Raw genomic sequence first — 18574 nt, 5'->3', positions numbered from 1 at the left:
CTAAACATGGATGCTGCCAGAAACATTTATCGTAAAAACATTCCTTTACGTAATAAAATTTCAATAGGCGTCATGAAAATTACCGGAAGTGAGTAGATCTAATATATTATAGATAATATTTCTATTCCTCTCTCTATTTTCTTTGATCAGCCAGAATCAATTTCCGGTGGATGGTTCATTTTTCCAGAGCGATTTTACTAGGGTTGGCCGATATCGTAATTTAACCGATTCCGATTTCATGTTTCAACCGATACCGATACCAATTTTTTTACCGATACCGATTTTCCCGATTTTTTACCGATTTCCACCGATACCGATTTTTTTCCGATGTCCGCTAATACCGATTTTCCACCGATATCGATTTTACAATTCATTATCAATGGTCCAATACTAATGTTACCGATTTAAAAAAAATTAAGTGTGGATTGTATTTTCAAAATACAAGCTAATCGAATTTAGAAAAAAAAACATATCAAAATTAATTTAATTTTTTAGATTTTAATAATACATTTTAATATAAATTAAGGTGGTTTTCAAGTTGAGGGCTCCCAGCCAAAGTCGACGCAAAAATTCGTAACCATGGAAACCGGGAGCCATGGCTTGATCTACGAAAATGCCGTCTCTTCCCCTCCACCCCCATTTCTCCATGCCGCAACTGAAGTTTGAACTTCAAACGGTCAAGGTTAGTGGCGCCATCTACCAGGACTGTAAGAAAATCGGTTTTAAAAAATCGGGTAAAATCGGTATCGGAAGATTTTTTTTGATAATCGGGTAAAGTCGGTATTTTAGACGCGAACCGATTAATCGGAAAAATCGCGATATCGGTGACCGATACCGATTTCATATCGTATTGGGCCGAACACTAGATTTTAGTTTACACACGCCATAAAATCCCTGCCCAAAAGTAATGAAATTCATTCACGCTGTATTCAAACCCTAAACAAGGTCCCAATTATGCTTTTTTTTTAATAATTGAGATATGAAAGATTAATTATTTAATTTCCTGCGCCACTTCCGCTACGTTTCAAATCGATAGTTTAGTGTTGTTAGTTTTGCTAATGTGTGTATTTCGTGATAAACATTGGCCATGCTTTTCGTTAGAAGGGGGGGGTGAGGCGGGGGTAACTAACTTCGCGTTTTCTTGTTAACAGCCGCTACCTATCTAGGTTTCAATGGTGAACCAAAGGGGGCGTTGCGATAGTTTTCGGTCCCGAATACAGCGAAGGCAAGGAGTTCACATTTATAAAAATCCTGTATTACAGGAGGATATAAGTTTTGAAGGCCAACAAATACTAGTGATAAGTCTATTGTGGTGAAGTTATTTCTTTAGTCTTTGCCGTAAAAATTATTTTACACTTTTAAACATAATTTTATTTTTTATAGTATTTTTGTTGTGCATTGAGAAGCGTTGCCCCAAGCGGAAAAATCTCTAGTTACGCTATAGCACGTTCTTAACAAAGACGGAATAGGTAGTTAGATACTTACCCCGAAGATTTTTATGATTTACTTCTGTTTTCGCGTAACGTTATTATCATTCAGAAAACTAGAACGGAAACTGTACCGAAACAGAGTGCTAAGGGGGGGGGGGGAGAAGGAAATAAGCGGTATTTTTAAATGGTCAACGCTCCGACGGCAACCCCCCCCCCCCCCCCCATTTCCTTAATCTTGCAGTAACTAACATACAGAAAAAACCAATAATTTTATATATACATTGGAAATAATCTAGTAATAAAATAGACCCGTAACAGATCTGATAAGCTTACAGAAACTCCTTTATCCTGTACATTTGCTTTCGCACTTTGAATCGTAGAAGGCTTTCCAGGGAAATTACACAGTGAATAATTTAGTATACAAGGCGAAAACTCTTCAGATATGACATGAGGTAAAGATCTATTACAGGTAGCAATCAATTACATTAATGTCATATTTATTTTTCTCTTATTGAATCTCTGTCATAAGAAAAACACAACACGGAAGACACTTTTTTAAAATTTTATTATGATTTAGAAAAGACTGAGAACTTCCAGTTTTTTTTTATATATACAACAAGTGGTAACATGAACTGTTTAAATGGCCAAAGAAAAATATTTTTGGTGAAAGTAATTTTTTTTTGGTAAAATAAATACACCTATATTATTTTTACAAGTCTTTCACCAGTTTTCCGAGCTTTAAGCTCGCAAACTGAACATTAACCTTTAATTAAATACCTACTCTTCTAAAATTAAAATATGTAATGAAAGTTTTGTAATTTCAAGAGAACGAAAAAGTGGCTTGCAGTTGTATTTAAGTCATTTGATTATTGAAAAGCCAAAATCTGTAGTATTCCTTTTGCAGTTTAAACTTCCTCTAAAACAAACACCCTAGATTTAGATTTTTACTTTAAATCTTTTTTATTTGTAGGAACAAAGAAAATGTAAAATGAAACAACCATAGCGTGAATTTTGGGTTTTTTAAAAACAACATAATAGTAATACCCAATTAACAAATCAATTAGTGACGAAGCAATGACCAAAGAAACGTAGTTTTAAGCTTTATGCCACAGTTTGTTCGTGGCTGGGTGCTTCTGCGGGCTTCATTACATCGGGTAATTCTGGCGGACTGGACAAAGCTGCGATTTCTAAAGGCTCAAATTTACCACTTTCTGTAAATGGAAAGAAGCGTTAGAAAGTAGTCATTCATGTACAAACTGCGTGAAAAAAAATTACCTTTGTCTTTAAAAGCTAGTCCCACAGTTGCTGGTGCTTGAGCTTTTGCAGTTGCGCTATTTAACCCGTAGCACCCTAAAGTCTTATTGTTGTCCATAATCTAGATAAAAATCAAAAAGGTTTTAGTTACATATATACAGTCAGAATAAATGTATTACGTGAAAATTATTCGCTAACTCCACTGCAAAATTACACTTTTTACTATATTTACACTAGACCATATACTATCGGTAAAAAACACCTTTGGTACAAAACGTTATGCTCCGTGTTCAAAGTAGGAGTAAACGGTGTAAATAGCTTCATATTTGTTTGGCTAACGCAACAAAATAATCATCCGAGCATTTAGGTTATACTAGGACATCATATTTAAAATCACTTCAATGTCTTGGGTACCATGTTACATTAAATGCTATTGAAAAGCGAATAAATTCAACCCACTATAAGTGACTGTATACAAACCTGATCCTCCCTGTAGAGTCTGATATAGTCAGGTGGCCTTTTAACAATACCTTCAACCATTTTTTTCAGTTCATAGACGGATGTTGTTTCTTTAGCGTCGAGGAAAATAGTAGTTTCTTTGCGACGGATCATGAGGAATACATCCTAAAAGAAATGGCTCATTTTGTTAAATTACTTGGGTAGGTCACGCGAGAATAAGCATTAGCTATTACATCGTTGTGAAAGCCTATTATAAATTTGTTTGGGGTGACCTTTCAAAATTTAAAAAAAAATTTAGGGCCTTTCAAATCTAGGCCTGTTTCTTTATTTAGAACCAAGGCTTAGGTGATAGGTATCTTATATTTAACAAAAACGTAAAACTTTGGAAAAACTAGCGCATCTTTTGATTTATTTATAAAATATTATAGTATTAACTTTTAATTTATAAATTGAAAGATCTTTATTTACCATTTTAGATGGGAAAATTTTAATATTCTTTAACTACGTCAAGTTGGGAAGAATGGATACGAATGAAAAGAAATTTCAAGTGGCATTGTTTTCCACGTGGTGGCGCTAGTGAGTCGTCGCCGACGAAGAGGGAAATTCGTTTTCAGCGACACGTCAGAAGGGTTTTGGGTTTTCAACAATTTTCCTTGCGAAAAACGGTATAAATTTACTTTTAACAGCCCATTTTATGATTTTAAATCGTTGTAGGTTTAGAAACCAGCATAACGATATTTTTCCGTGGAAACAAGCTAATACGAATTGTTCAAAGGTCAACCACGCTTGTAGACTACCCTAGTGGATACTACTTTTTGGTGCTATCAGTGATAAAATAAACTTTTCTACATAACTTTTAAAAGGTAAAAATAATTTTATTTATGTATTTTGTTGTAGTTTTGTGAATTTGTTTTGTGAAATAATGTCCTAAAATGATAATAAATATAATAGCGTTTTCTATTTGACTGCTCTGGAGCGCTCTAGATCGTTCTGATCAACATTTTATGTTCCATTCGCGTGTTCGTTTTCATGCTCTCGGGGGCGCTCCGAGATAACACAAAACCGATCTGCTGATTTCGACAGATCAACGGATCGAGATCAAGATCGGAGCACTTTTTTGCGTGTTCCTTTTAAATTTTTGGGAGACCAAGGCTTACAAGCAGACTAAAACCAAAAAGCGCGGGAATATGTTAATGGGATGTTCCATTTTCGGTTTTACTCTAGTCGATCGGGGATCTATGACTATAAAGACAGATTCAGAGCGAATCTCGAGCAATCAAATTGTAAACGCTATAATAGCGCGTTCCACTGTTAAGACCTCTGAGCGCTCTAAAATTGGTATCTGACGTCATAGATCTGCCTCCGATGTTGTTGGAGCGCCACTGATAATGGACCAAGAATGGACTCACTGTTTAGGCTTTAATAAGGACGCGTTAATACTGGGAATAGGAAAATCACGGCTAATTTTAGTTCAATGTGGACAAACTTGGCGTCGCTGAAGTCGATTTCCGGCGTAGTTTCGTAGAGAAGCTGGAGCGTTAAATGATTAGGCTTAGTAAGTTTTTGACCTTTTATTTTTGAAATTGGGCCATTAAAAGTTTAAGTTTTGGTAGTTAACCATTGTGTTAAGTAAAATAACCAGTAAGCCGCGTATGGCTGACGTTTTTTAATCAAATTTATTGGAATCCATTTCATTTCTAAACTTAACAAATTTAATAAACTAAGCCTAACCTAACTTTCTCGCCCCAACTCGCAGTGATACTTGAACAGAATTCTTGAGGCGCTTCAAAGCGGCTGATGTACCTCAGTAAGCCTTCTGATTTAGGCCACGCCTACCGTGTCAAAATATCCGGAAAAGTGAGTAAAAGCCGTCAATTCATAACCAAAGAGGTAGAATAAAATAAATAGAGATCCAAACAAATCTGGGATTCGCGGGACACGTTTTATTTGAGTAGGAGAACTAGGCCTAATTTTCAACTTTATCCAATCGTGTTGGCGCCATCTGTTTCTATAAGCAGACACTTTTCTAAAATATATTAAGGTTTAGTTCTCCAATAATACGATAGATGGCGCCAACACAATTTGATTAAGTTCATTTACTAGGCCCAACTCTCTGACTCAACAAATACTGTCCCGCGAAACCGTAGCACGGTTTATAGAATCTACACATGTTGGAGCTCCCGGTACCTTCGTACATGCTAGCAATTACTTAGGTCCCCTTATTTTCTACTGCCTGCCAACCCTGTTCCAGACTTATAAAGAGTACTAATGTACTTTATATACAATTTGTTAAAAATTAATTTGAAATATAAATACCACAAAAGCTTCACCTGTTTTTTATTTAATTTATCTATTTAAAATTTTAATTTAAAACCAAGATTAAAGATAAAAAAATCCACGTGTCTATCTACGCTAAGGCCTAATAATAATATCATATTTTTAAACAGGAAGCTTAAAACACATTCCAAAAATACAACTTGAAAATTATAAGGTGTTTTAGTATTAAATAATATGACAAATAAAGAATTAGTATAAACAGTATATTTACCTTAGTTAAATATGAAATCCAGAAAACCTTCCAAGGTTGGAGTCCCGAAGCATTTTATTAAATCACTAGTTTTCTCCAGATGACGCTTTCGGCGCCTTAGCCTGCTGATTTCAAACATTTAAACGCGGGAGTAGCGAGTAAGCGGACCCTCCCATATCCCAAGCGCTCCAACCTGTGTAGATTCTATAAACCGTGACCGTAGGTCCTGGAAGGCGGATTTGGATCTCTATTTATTCTACCTCATTGTTCATAACCACATCATTTAATTAATAATTTTGGGTCCAGTTATGTTCGGTGCATAATATTCTAATGCTACAGCTTCCAATTCTTCATCAGAGCTGTCAGAAGATGACTAAAATAACATGTAAGCCAGCCGAAATCAAGAATTTTTTTCTATAGCAGCCGACATCTCGCGCATAAAAATTACTCGCAATTTGCTGATCTCCCAAAATTTTCAGATCCACCTCGAGCGCTCCCAGTGGAACTTCAAATCAAAAATCGAGCGATCTCGGAGCGCCCGAGATCAACCAGTGGAACGCGCTATAAAAGACACAGTTAGGGCCTTGGCCTTTCTTTCACACCAATATAGTGTTGTTAATTTTCCGGAAAAATAAAATGCGGAAAATTTAAACTTTTGAAGGGTTTTTAATGTTTTTAACTTTTTATCGATATAAAATGTCTAATATCAGTAAACATACCACAAAACATTAATAGCGTTACATTGTTAATCAGTTTAAACTAGTCTAGAGGTTTAGTTTAACTTTTAAATTTGAAAAAATGAGGCGAAAATGCCGCTTTATTTCAATTTGCAAACAATATATTAGACTAATCATGGAATGATAACTTTTTTTTATTGGTTGCGGAAAAATACGGAAAAAAGGCCTCGGTCACTACACCAATATAAATAGATTTGTTTTTAAATTGGCCTAAACAAAAACACGTACAATTTAGAAATGTTCGATGGAAATAACGGTTACTTATCATAACCATAACTAAAGTTTCAAACAAAGGCGTATTCTTATCTGAAAGAAGTTCCGATTAAGCGTAGGGTATTACAGCTGTGATGGGCTTGGCAAGATTCCGATATTCCAGGAAAATATTGGAATATCAGACGCACGAAGGCGGGGGTTTCCAATTTAAAATGATCATTGTATATTATTTAAATTTTGGGCGAGATTTCGGTTTGTAAATTTGTGATTGGTGGCGGCGCTAGTGGTCCTCCAACGGGAGACCTCTTTTTTCCCCTTCACCGCGGCCGCCACTTTAAAAGCCCGCCCGAGAGCGTGATCCATTCCCATTCGAGTTCCAACAGTCAACAGGTGTCAGAGACCAAGATCCCACACGGAAGACACTCCTCTTTGCCAGCCTCAGCTCTATTTCTTTGCATTGGTGAGTTTCCATTCTTTATCGTTATACTTGTAAAAAAAACATCTTTAGTTTTTATTTATGGCGAATTCATTTTATAACATTTAGTTTTGCCCCTTTAACGCCATCACCGTAGACCATTTAAGTTGCTTTTAGAAATTCAAACGTTTTCATAATGGTTTTAGTTTTGTTTCGCGTCCTTTTGTTTGCTCGAAGACCTATCGGTACGAGCTATTAGTAAGTTTTTAAATTTCTTAAAATTTGTTTAGGGTTTAGCTTTATTATCCCTTTTCATAATGGACTAATCTATACTTATTCGCTAATTTTATCATCCTTTACAATGCAGTCCATAGGTGGTTCCTTTTAGCTTAACATTGTAAACAAAGTAGTTTATTTTAAAGAAACAAAGTTAGCTTAAATTCACAACGTGATTTATTACTTAAAAAATGTAGCTTAAATTCATTTATTTTTTTAATTAAATTTGTTTTAGTTCTCGATTGCGTTATTCTGTACGTGTTTACTAACCCGTTTCTCAAAAAAATTAATAAAAAATAATTAAAATTATCTCGTATTAAAAAGTTACCTATTTTATTTTAAAAAATGTTATTGAAAAGGAACTTCCCGGTTGTTGAATTGAAGTTCCCATTTATTGACTACCATATGGGAAAGTTAGTTTAAATAAACCCGGACATTTTGTTTTAAAAAAGCCTCTCTTATAAGTCGTTCCTTTAGGACTCCCACTCAAACACATACAATATATATACGTATATATATAGAGATACATACCCGAAACTCGCAAATTACATACTGTCACAATATTTATTCGGGAAAGTTGTCTTTTCCCGTTTACTTTTCCCGGAAAGCAATATTGTCGTTCGAACCACACTCGAACAGAACATTATCTCCTTCCCTTCTCCAGCCTCTATCGCCACTCTTGATCTCCTTAGCATCCTATCATCTTCCACGATCAGTCCTTAAGTTGTTCGGAACGATTTTTTCTTTTAAACTTTGTAGAGATCAAACGTTTTGGATCTAATTTCCCTCGAGTTTATTGTAGATATAAATTTTTTTGGTGCCATCGACGAATTTGTGAAGGGGAGGATTAGGGGGGAATTTTATCGTATACAAGGTGGTATTATTTATAGGGTTTCACCTTCAACTACGTTAGAGATAAGAAAGGTTAGGCAATTTTCCCTCAGGTATATATGAAAAATGCCACTTTGATCCTTCACTTCCCTACAGACCAATTTTATGATACATCGCGGCAGGGAATGAAAAATGGTTTCGAATGCGAAAAGAGAAGGGAGCATCTGTTTCCTAATCTTTTTTCTTTGTTTTTTACTACGTTTTTCTTTTCGTGGTATTCGCCCCCCTTCCCGAACCCCATCCGCGGAAGATGAAATAAATAAAACTTGGTTTTTCTCCGTTTTTCAGGAGATTAAGGGTTTATAAAAAATTATTTTTTATGCCTTCAACCTATCTAGTCCCATTAATTTAAAACTTCATTTTTAAGATAGAAATAACTTATTAAATTTTAATGAAACTATTTTATTCAAGTAGTATTTATTTTCAGTACATATATTAAAATTGAAATTGAAAATCCACTTAATTGTACAATAAAAAGTTTTTTTTTTTAAATGACGACTAGTTTCGTTCCTCTTCGGGAACATCATTTATTTTTTAAAAGCGAATTTATCAATTGGCCTATTTTTGGCCTATTTGCTCCTGTAGAAGTGTTCCAGTAGCAATACACCAATGTTTAAAGAGAAGCGCGATACCACACTGTCGAGGGACATTTTTGGAAATATTTTTTTTACGCGTAATAGGCTACTTTAACAGTGGCGTAGTCGGTGGGACACAGTGGGCACGGGCTCCCCGAAATCTTGGGTACCGGAGATGTCGAATTTCCTTCAAAATTCCGTATACTTTACAGAGTATCAATAATAATTTAGTAATATTTACTTCAAATTTAGTTGAAAATTGTGAAATATTGGTGAAATTAGCTCTTAAAATCTCGAAAACGAACATAAAGCAAGGGCGTTTTTAGAGGGGGATTTGAGGGCTCAACCTCCCCGAAATGGATCAAGAGGGGGGGTGCTAAACGTAAAATTACTGATCAATATCAAGGGGAGGGGCAAATCGTAAGTTAGTTTTAGGTCTGAAAGGGGGTAGAAAGTCAGAACCCCCCGAAAAAATATCCTGGATACTCCCTTGCCATAAAGAACCAGAAATCAGCACGCAAATCACAGTTATAGTCTCAAAATAAGTTTTGAATTTCCGAAATTAACTTCAGATTGAAAATTTCGTACAAAAACTTGTCATCATTATGTTTCATATAATCAGTGGCACCCAGGGGGGGGGGGGAGAAAATAAGCCTCCATAAAATGTTTTTTGCTTATCATTACAAACAGTCGGAAAAAAAATAGTTGTTAAGCCTACTCTAAAAGAGGGTAGGGAAAACTTGTTTAACGTATAGACGAACCTTTTTGTATACAGCTTGTACATGCTACACGCCTACGCCCTGGCTTAACATATCTAATAATTTTTACCTCAGACCTACAATAGGTGATTCTGAAATATAATATCGACAAATACATGTAAAAAGAGTTAATTTTATGGGCGCGCGCTCTTGATTTATTAGTAGATTGTGGCTCGCGCGATTGTGCACGCGCGTTGAAAATGAAAAATAAAGCGCGCGCTCAAATACTTTAACCATACAACAGAAAGTAACCAAATCATGTGACCAAAGAGTATAAAAACTACGTAACCTAGAGATATAATGACGGTCGAAAGCAGTAAAGGAAGTTGTAGCAACCGGGGGGGGAGTCACTCAGTGAATTTGCACTTCAAATTTCGGTACCGCAGCGCCACTACGGCAGTTTTAAGTGGCAATCATTTTGATTTAGTTCAAAATTCTTGAAAATTCATTAAGGAATTGGTTACCTTTAGGACTTGGCAACGTTAGAGAACAAACGCCTTATTCTTCACTTTTTGAAAATAAACACCGAAACAACGAATCCACAAATTCTAACTAAAAAATTCACGAAACAGTAACCAATTACTGTCACTTTTTTGAATTGACAGATATTAGACAATTAAATATCCAAAATGCCAAATTTAGCACCTCCGCAACACCGTAACTGCCATTTTTCTCCGGTTTTATTATATATTGTACTAAATACTGCCGTAGTGGCGCTGCGGTACCGAAATTTGAAGTGCAAATTCACTGAGTGCCTTCCCCCCCCCCCGGTTGCTACAACTTCCTTTACTGCTTTCGACCGTCATTATATCTCTAGGTTACGTAGTTTTTATACTCTTTGATGTGACCACCAATCTTTTTCGGAATCACCTATTATAGGACTCGTGAAAATATATTTTAGATTGAACTAAATTTGTATACATATCAGTTATGCGTCGGACGGATGGACATCGAAGCTGTCGCATGTTTAGTCGGTGGTTATTTCTCCAATGCATTAGGATTTATATTTATTATTTTTATTCGGACATAGCCTATATACCGGCGAACTTAATCCCCCCCCCCCCTAAAGATTTTGATGACATTTTCACAGATGCTTTATGCATCAATGTAAGAATTCATGCAAAGTTTTAGATCTGACAATTTTTTTTTTCAAGAGATACAGGTTCGAATAATTATCCCATCGTTCCGTAGAATCTATGGAACGATGGGATAATTATTCACTGTCAATGCCAATGACATGTATTATCTATGGCATAGATAATACATGTCATTGGCATTGACAGTGGATTTAATTATGTATATTTAAAACCGCTAATCTCCTTAATATAAAACTACTCAAGGATGTTGCTCCATGATATTTGGTAGCAGTGGTTGTAATTTAGTCAAAAAACTTAAAGGGAATATAACCTCAGGTATTTGGTGTGGAACACCAACGTTTGCAACTTTGCCCGCTCTTGCCTTGGGCTTTCGAAATGTTTGGCGCCACTGTACAGGGAAATTTTAAAAATTGAAGGGGTCTTCCATAAAGATTGCTTTGCAGGTTATATTCCATTTAAGGTCATTTTAGATATATCACCGGTGATGTGATTGTTCCCATTTCCCCATTGAAAATATAAAGAAAATGCAAAAATTAATCGAAACTGTATTTCTTGAAAAATAATTTGTCAGATCTAAAACTTTGCACGAACTATAAAGCATCTGTGCAAAATTTCATCGAAATCGTTAGTAAGGGGGGGGGATTTTCCCATGTTAATCCGCCCATGTCCTTTAGACCTAAAAAGATCGATCAACCTCGACGACAAGCGCGTGCCAACATTCTCACTAGAGTGGGTGTAAATAAATAAATGTCTAACAATTAATTAAGTTCCCCGAAATATAGGCTGTGTCCGAAATTGTTTTATAAATATAAATCATAATGCATTGGAGATATAACCACCGACTAAACATGCGACAACTTCGACGTCCATCTGTCCGTCGCATAAGTGATATGCATAATAATTTAGTTCAATCTGAAATATATTTTCGCGAGTCCTACCGTAGGTCTAACATCAAAATTATTATTTTGAAGTATTTTCCATGTTACTTCTCCCATATCATTTCGTGATTTATCGCCTCCCCCCCCCCGCCTCAGACAAAATCCAGGGTGCGCCACTGTTCATATATACAATTCAAAGCTAGTGATTCCGTACCATTTTCCAAAATGGCACGACGGCGAGCTTCGACGCGTAAAATTTGTATTAGGCCTAACGGGGATTTTTTGCGTCGACGTTCACCGCTGTGGCGTTTTTGCACAAGTGAAAACGAACCTTAAGTCTTAGCGAACCATTTATACCCAAAGGAGGCTTACTCCGTGGAAAATGGTTGAAGTCAGTCGCTAACGTCTCTGTGTCCGAATAGATTCCCGAGGCCAAATCAAGATGAAATCCAACAAATTGGTGTGTTTGACGTTCCTCAGCATTATCCTGTTATTCGCCGATCCGTTCCCCGTTCTCTCGGCTTCGGTCAAGACGTGCATTATGTGAGTATTACCAACGCCGCCGCGTTGTTTACCTCGCTAACAGGATCTACGCCGAGAAGACTCTCGCGATAATGGCACTCTCAAAGTTTAATGAGGTCCTTCGTTTGCGCCACCCAAATGACTAATTAGCTATACCTACTATACAGGGTGGAAGACTCAGCCGTGGTTCAGCCTCGGTACTTCTCCTAGTACACCAGAGTGCTGCGGGTCGAACACTTCTACAGGCGCTGGTAGGCTAAAATAGACCAATGAGATAATTAGAAGCGCATTTTTATCCAATCGCCCGAAAAAGCATTTGGAAGATTATCCCATTGTTCTATTTTTAGACTAGGAAAAGTACCGAGGCTGGACCACGGCTGAGGCTTCCAATTATCCCATTGGTCTATTTTTGGCCTACCAGCGCCTGTAGAAGTGTTCCACCCGCAGCACTCTGGTGTACTGGGAGAAGTACCGAGGCTGGACCACGGCTGAGGCTTCCACCCTGTATAGTTGGGAATTTAGATATTCAAACTTAAAGGTTTTTAAAAGTGGACGCCTACGAAACTTAATGGCCACCGCGTTCCGGAGAACTAAATAAACTCTGACAGGAATCCATGCCTCTACTTGGAAAGCTTATCCCGCCGTATCTCGTATGGTAAGTTCACTCTGACGGCTTTGGCCCCGCCTACGAGAGAAAAAATCCCCTTTGCGCACGCTCCCTTCTCACGTTGTTGTTTGGTAAGTTAACATAGGGACGTCAAAAAAACCGTCGGTCACATCGAGACGAATATCTGTCGCGATAAGCGTTCCAAGTAGAGGTATGGATTCCTGACTCTGACGTAATTATAGTTAGGCTATTCTTTTTGCATAATTCCGGGGAAAATGTTCTAAAAGTGGCTGAATACAATAAGAAGTAAAAGCTAATAGCGGAAAAGGATGCCCCTGGAGGCGCTCTTCAGCGCGACACATTTCGCTAGGAGGTTGGATATAAGTATATACTTCGAGGGTGGCTCGTTGGAACTTTAAAAGGCTCCCTTACTTCCATCTAGCCGTCCAAGGGTACTCCGTAACGTCTCCACCCGGCCTTTCCAAGAGACGTTTACGTCATACGGAACTCGCGCCGGTAACGGGACCTCCCTGCGAGTCGAATTTCCGTAATTAAGTTTATGGAGATGGGGTATGTAGTTGCCATGGTTTCCCGCGATAGAACTTTAAGCGGCAGGGATTTTCAAGTGTTTTGGTTTGAACGAACCGGGATGATTAATTTTTATCCTTTCCGGGGAAGACCCTTTGTCGGATTCGTGGAGGGTCGCGGCACTTTGTTCCAAAATTGAATCGTGGTAATTGCAATATCGCGAAAGATGAGATGGCCACCTTTTGACCTATTTTATTAAAAATCGCTCTTCAATTTGACCCCTTCCTCGAAATATTTCGAAATGTCTAGATTGGAATATTCTAATTATGGTTTACTCCCTGTTATAAAAGGGATTTGTTAGAGGTGTACAAATACCATTTTTTGGGTATCGAATCGAACATCAAATATTTTTTTTCAAGGCACGTCAAATACCAAATCGAATATTTAGAACGTCAAATAATTTGGTCGAATATTTTTAAAGCAAAATTTTAAGCCAGTTAACTGATCAAATACCAAATAGTATTTCGAATACCAAATAATTCGACGTATTTGGTTTTGAAATAACGAAATAGTTTGTATATTTGTCAAAAAAATAAAAAAGGAAATTGAAATCACTGTTCATTTTACTTGCAATAATAAAATACGAAACCAAATGTATAATTTTTATTTTATTTAATTTCACAGCGTTCTCCTCTGATGGCCTTGAAACTCGACAAATTAGAAAAAGACCCGCGGTTATTTGACCAGTTTGCAAACTATTTGAAAATACCAAATACTTTTTTCCTATATTTTCGAATATTCGACTATTCCCAAGTGCTATTCGATTCGACGAATCGCTTATTCGATTTGGTATTCGATCGAATTATTTGGTCTAACCAAATATTTTGCACACCCCTAGGATTTGTTCTTTAACAAAGAGTTAATAAATATTCATTCATTCATTCAATTGAACTGCGCAGACTGGCCTGATTTAGTCGTCACAAAAAGAATTCTCGGTCGCTGGGTTGGCCCGCGTTTAAAGCGCTCAGCTAGTTAGTATGTGTTTTGAATACATTGTAAATAGTATTTGTTGTAAATATATGTAATTTAAATTTTTGTAAATTGTAAATAGTTTTACATTCTTTGGTTTTTACTACACTTGCGTTAGTTTATCGTATTACATCGAGAAGTTCTATTAGTGTATAACTTGTTTATTGTTTATATTGTTTATATCCCACGCATCTCTGCTCGTGAATATTATTTTAAATTAGATAAAAAAGGGACTTTTGTAAAAGAAGCAAATAAGTTCAATTCATTCAATTGAACCGCGCACAAAATGGAATCAAACTCAAACTTAAACTAAGGTTTTTGAACTAATCTTTTGTAAATATTTTGTACATATCTCTTTTTGTATTCATTTTATTTTATTCCATTTTGTTATAAAATGTAGAGGTGTACAAATAACATTTTTTGGGTATCGAATCGAATATCAAATATTTTTTTCAAGGCACGTCAAATACCAAATCGAATATTTATAACGTCAAATAATTTGGTCGAATATTTTTAGAGCAAAATTTTAAGCCACTTAACTGATCAAATACCAAATAGTATTTCGAATACCAAATAATTCGACGTATTTGGTTTTGAAATAACCAAATTGTTTGCATATTTGTCAAAAAATAAAAAAGTAATTGAAATCACTGTTCATTTTACTTGCAATAGTAAAATACTAAACCAAATGTAAAATATATATTTTATTTAATAAATTTAAACTATAAAACTAAACTTTTTCAATAAAACTTTTACAAACAATATTTAAAATACACATTTTTTTTAACTATCCCAGCGTTCTCCTCCGATGGCCTTGAAACTCAACAAATTACAAAAAGACCCGCGGTTATTCGACCAGTTTGCAAATTATTTGAAAATACCAAATACTTTTTTTCCTATCTTTTCGAATATTCGACTATTTCATCAAGAAAAATGAATGTTCGCGAACTTTCCCAAGTGCTATTCGATTCGACGAATCGAATATTCGATTCGGTATTTGATCGAATTATTTGGTCTAACCAAATATTTTGCACACCCCTAATAAAATGTAAATAATCCCGTGAGCTTAGCTCCTACCTGGTGTAAAAGCGATCACAAGGTGGGGTGGGGAAATTTAGATAAATTAATTAAATAATTGTATTATATTTATATATAGCTTATTGTCCTTCACTATAATACGTTGACATTAACTCTGTATGTAAATGTTATTGCCTTTTATATTTATATAAGTTGTCTTCTGCGAAACCATCTTTAAATGGTTTCCCTACTGTTTAAAAAGGGGTTTGTAAACCAAAAGGAAAATAAATATGCGTTGGCATGCCAGACGTACGATAAGTTTAACGTCGGTATATTTACAGAAAATTAAAATTTACCGCCAGTTTTTAGGCGTACGATAATGTATTTTTGAAATCGATAATTTTTTTACTCTGGTACGATAATTTGAGTTTCAGGAACAGGCAACGCTGGTATATATGTAAGGATCACCTCAGCGATACAAAAGGCGTTGGTGGTTGGTACTGTGTGCTTGGAAAAATGCAAACTCAAACTGACATTTTATAATTTAATTAAATTCATTTGCAAATATTAGTACGTTTAAAAGAGGAGCAACAAACACAAGGAGAACGCAGCCAGCCTTTAAACAAGCTATTGCAGTGTTGTGTACAAATTTCATTGGACGAACCTTTACGCTGAACGTTTTACGGAAAGGGGGGAAGACAATTTCCGAATTTTCCCCTTCGACGGCTAAAGCGTCTAACCAATGAAAATTGTACACGAGAAAATGTAAGACTTTTGACGGGTTGCGTTCTCCTTGTGTGGGGTGCTGTGCAGTGCTTCCACTTTTAGGGAATTTCTCCCTTTGTAGGGAATTTTCAACTTTAAAAATTAGAAAATTGATTTTTATTTGGAAAAAGGGGAAAAGGGAATAAAGTGAATTTCCCATTTTTCTGGAAAAAAAAGCATTTAGTAAAAAAATAAACAATCGATATTCCTATTTTGCCAAATTCTGGTCTATAATAATAAAATAACTTTATTTGAAAATATTCCTTGACTTAAATATTATTTGAAAATGTTATATTATGTTAGAAATCAATTGGGAAATTTTGAGGGAATTTCTAACATTAAAAAGGGGAAAAAAGGGATTTTTTTTGGGTTACCTAATATAGAAAAAGGGAATTTCAAATTTCCCAGAGTGGAAGCATTGGTGTTGTGTTCGTTGCTCCTAGGTTTAATTAATCTAGTGAATCGTTTCCTCCTGTTGCAAAAGGAATTTGTATTTCAAATAGACGATAAATATTAATTCTTTACGTTTTGAATAAACGATTCTTGTGAATTTCAGGAACTGCGGTCAATGCAAGAAGATGTTCGGCGACTATTTCCAAGGGCGAATGTGCGCCGAAGAATGCATCAAAACCGGAGGAATGCTGTTACCCGATTGTAACGAGCCTGGGACTATATCTCGATATTTGGCCAGAATCGCCTGAAGATGATTTTTGGCCGCGACCATCCTCAACCCATCCTAGATTTACTAATAGCGTTTTCCATTTGATTGCCCGATCGACTAGAGTAAAACCGCAAACGAAAAATCCCATTATCATATTCCCGCTTTTTGATGTTTTTCGTCTTCTAGTAATTTGAATTTTCACGTCTTGGACTGCCATTTTGCCAAAAAATCTTAAAGGAACACGCAAAAATTTACTCCGATCTCGATCTGTTGATCTGTCGAAATTGGCAGATCGGTTTTGGAACACGCAAAAATTTACTCCGATTTCGATCTGTTGATCTGTCGAAATTGGCAGATCGGTTTTGGAACACGCAAAAATTTGCTTCTATCTCGATCCGTTGATCTGTCGAAATTGGCAGATCGGTTTTGGAACACGCAAAAATTTGCTTCTATCTCGATCTGTTGATCTGTCGAAATTGGCAGATCGGTTTTGGAACACGCAAAAATTTGCTTCTATCTCGATCCGTTCATCTGTCGAAATCGGCAGATCGGTTTTGGGCAATCTAGGAGCACCCGAGAGCGGGAAATGGAACACGCGAAACTTGATCGGAGTAGACCCGAGCACGCAAATGGAACGTAAAATGTTGATCAGAGCGATCTAGAGCGCTCGAGAGCAGGCAAATGGAAAACGCTATAAATGTATAATTATTTTTAAAAGATGAATTATATACTCATAGCGTATGTGATCTTTGTTGTCGATATAATAGATGTAGCAACCTCGCCCAAAAAGTATCGTTGGCGTTCTGTTACGTTGAAAAAAAAACCGTTAAAATTGACGACAAAATAAAGAATTTTCATTTTCAAAACGGCGTACTGCCTATGTATTATACGAGATTTTTTTTATTGTAAACAGAAGAGTTTTAATCTTTGGGGAAACAAGGGATTAATGATATTTTACCAGGAAATTTACTTCCGGGATGCTTTAAAATTAGATAATTTTTCACTGTTTTTGTTATCGTCAAAAAAATATATACTTCTACCTTCAAAACCAATTTAAATATAATTGCTACCAATTCCATTTCGTCTTCTGGAACGTTTTCGACGTTAGGTTTATTATGGACTTGGAAAAATCCATCAAATCGTATTCGTGCCTGTAGCTTCGAGTCAAATATTATCGCGCTTCTTATGCTAATAATGTCGTAGCGCCCTCTGGCTTTGAATTAAGGTCAGGCGGGTCTTAGCTGAGAGTAGGGAACAGGCAAATCGACCCTTCTTCGAGCTAAGCCACGAACTATCTCGTAAGGTTTGACCCCTCTGGCACGATAAATCTTAAAATTTATTCCCTATCCCGTTTGGAATAGGTATCCCGAATTTCTGGTACGATATTTTCCAAACTATTCAAAAAAATATTTGGAGCAATATTTGAAATCTTGTTTATATTGACCTTAGGGGAAAATGTCTGCATTTCCCCCCGTTTATCATATCAACTCTGTGTCTCTACAATATACGTAAGCATAAGTCTATAATATTGTTCCATAAGTTTGTCACTTTGGGGAATATTTTACTGAGAGCTAGTAACGGAGTGACGTCATCACAAGAAGAAAATCTCCCCCTAGCGAGGCGCGTTAGCAATAATCAGCTAGGCTAATACCCAAGACACCACCTTAGGCCTAAGTCATCAAGTTACTTTTAAAGCCATTAATTCAGGTTACAACGCGTAGGAGGGTGGTGGCAAGCCCTGCACGCCACGCGAGCCAACAGCTCCCTACACTTAACTATTACCGTTAACCTCAACAAGTTTTTATGGAAGGGGAAACCAAAAACCCCTTTAACCAGTGGGGAGAGAACTTGCGAACTCTACGCAGAAGGAGTTGTTCCAAATGACGTCATCACAAGACTAAAATCTCCCCGAAGCGAGGCGCTGTCAAAGGCTAC

The 18574-nt window shown here is 36.3% G+C and overlaps 2 protein-coding genes and 1 long non-coding RNA gene across 4 annotated transcripts; 2 read left to right on the top strand and 1 right to left on the bottom strand.

Annotated features, from left to right (window-relative positions):
- Positions 1-2009: 2009 nt before the first annotated feature.
- EloB (transcription elongation factor elongin B) lies at positions 2010-3734 on the bottom strand. Of its 2 annotated transcripts, XR_016482324.1 has the most exons (5): positions 3612-3734; positions 3165-3308; positions 2706-2805; positions 2475-2641; positions 2010-2346 (listed from the first exon to the last, which is right to left on the bottom strand). XR_016482324.1 is itself a non-coding variant. In XM_090181054.1 (4 exons), the coding sequence occupies exons 1-4, from the start codon at positions 3612-3614 to the stop codon at positions 2532-2534; spliced, it is 357 nt and encodes a 118-aa protein (XP_090037180.1). In that variant the 5' UTR covers positions 3615-3734; the 3' UTR covers positions 2366-2531. The 2 variants fall into 2 exon arrangements, 1 of the variants encoding a protein (XP_090037180.1); XM_090181054.1 differs by lacking the exon at positions 2010-2346 and having other exon boundaries at positions 2366-2641.
- LOC149935233 (uncharacterized) lies at positions 3622-6263 on the top strand. The gene is made up of 5 exons (XR_016482325.1): positions 3622-4006; positions 4498-4698; positions 4900-5000; positions 5977-6055; positions 6150-6263. It is a non-coding gene; the product is annotated as an uncharacterized LOC149935233 (long non-coding RNA).
- Positions 6264-6923: 660 nt separating this feature from the next.
- Positions 6924-17465, top strand: LOC149935232 (eclosion hormone-like). Its single transcript, XM_090153020.1, has 3 exons — positions 6924-7080; positions 11933-12053; positions 16535-17465. The coding sequence occupies exons 2-3, from the start codon at positions 11953-11955 to the stop codon at positions 16677-16679; spliced, it is 246 nt and encodes an 81-aa protein (XP_090009146.1). The 5' UTR covers positions 6924-7080; positions 11933-11952; the 3' UTR covers positions 16680-17465.
- Positions 17466-18574: the final 1109 nt, after the last annotated feature.

This window comes from Leiobunum rupestre, chromosome 7 (genome assembly GCF_980474605.1).
Source record: "Leiobunum rupestre chromosome 7, qqLeiRupe1.1.hap1, whole genome shotgun sequence".
Lineage (NCBI taxonomy): Eukaryota > Metazoa > Arthropoda > Arachnida > Opiliones > Sclerosomatidae > Leiobunum > Leiobunum rupestre.
Note: the sequence above shows the minus strand (reverse complement) of the source record. Positions and strands in the feature narration are given on the sequence as shown.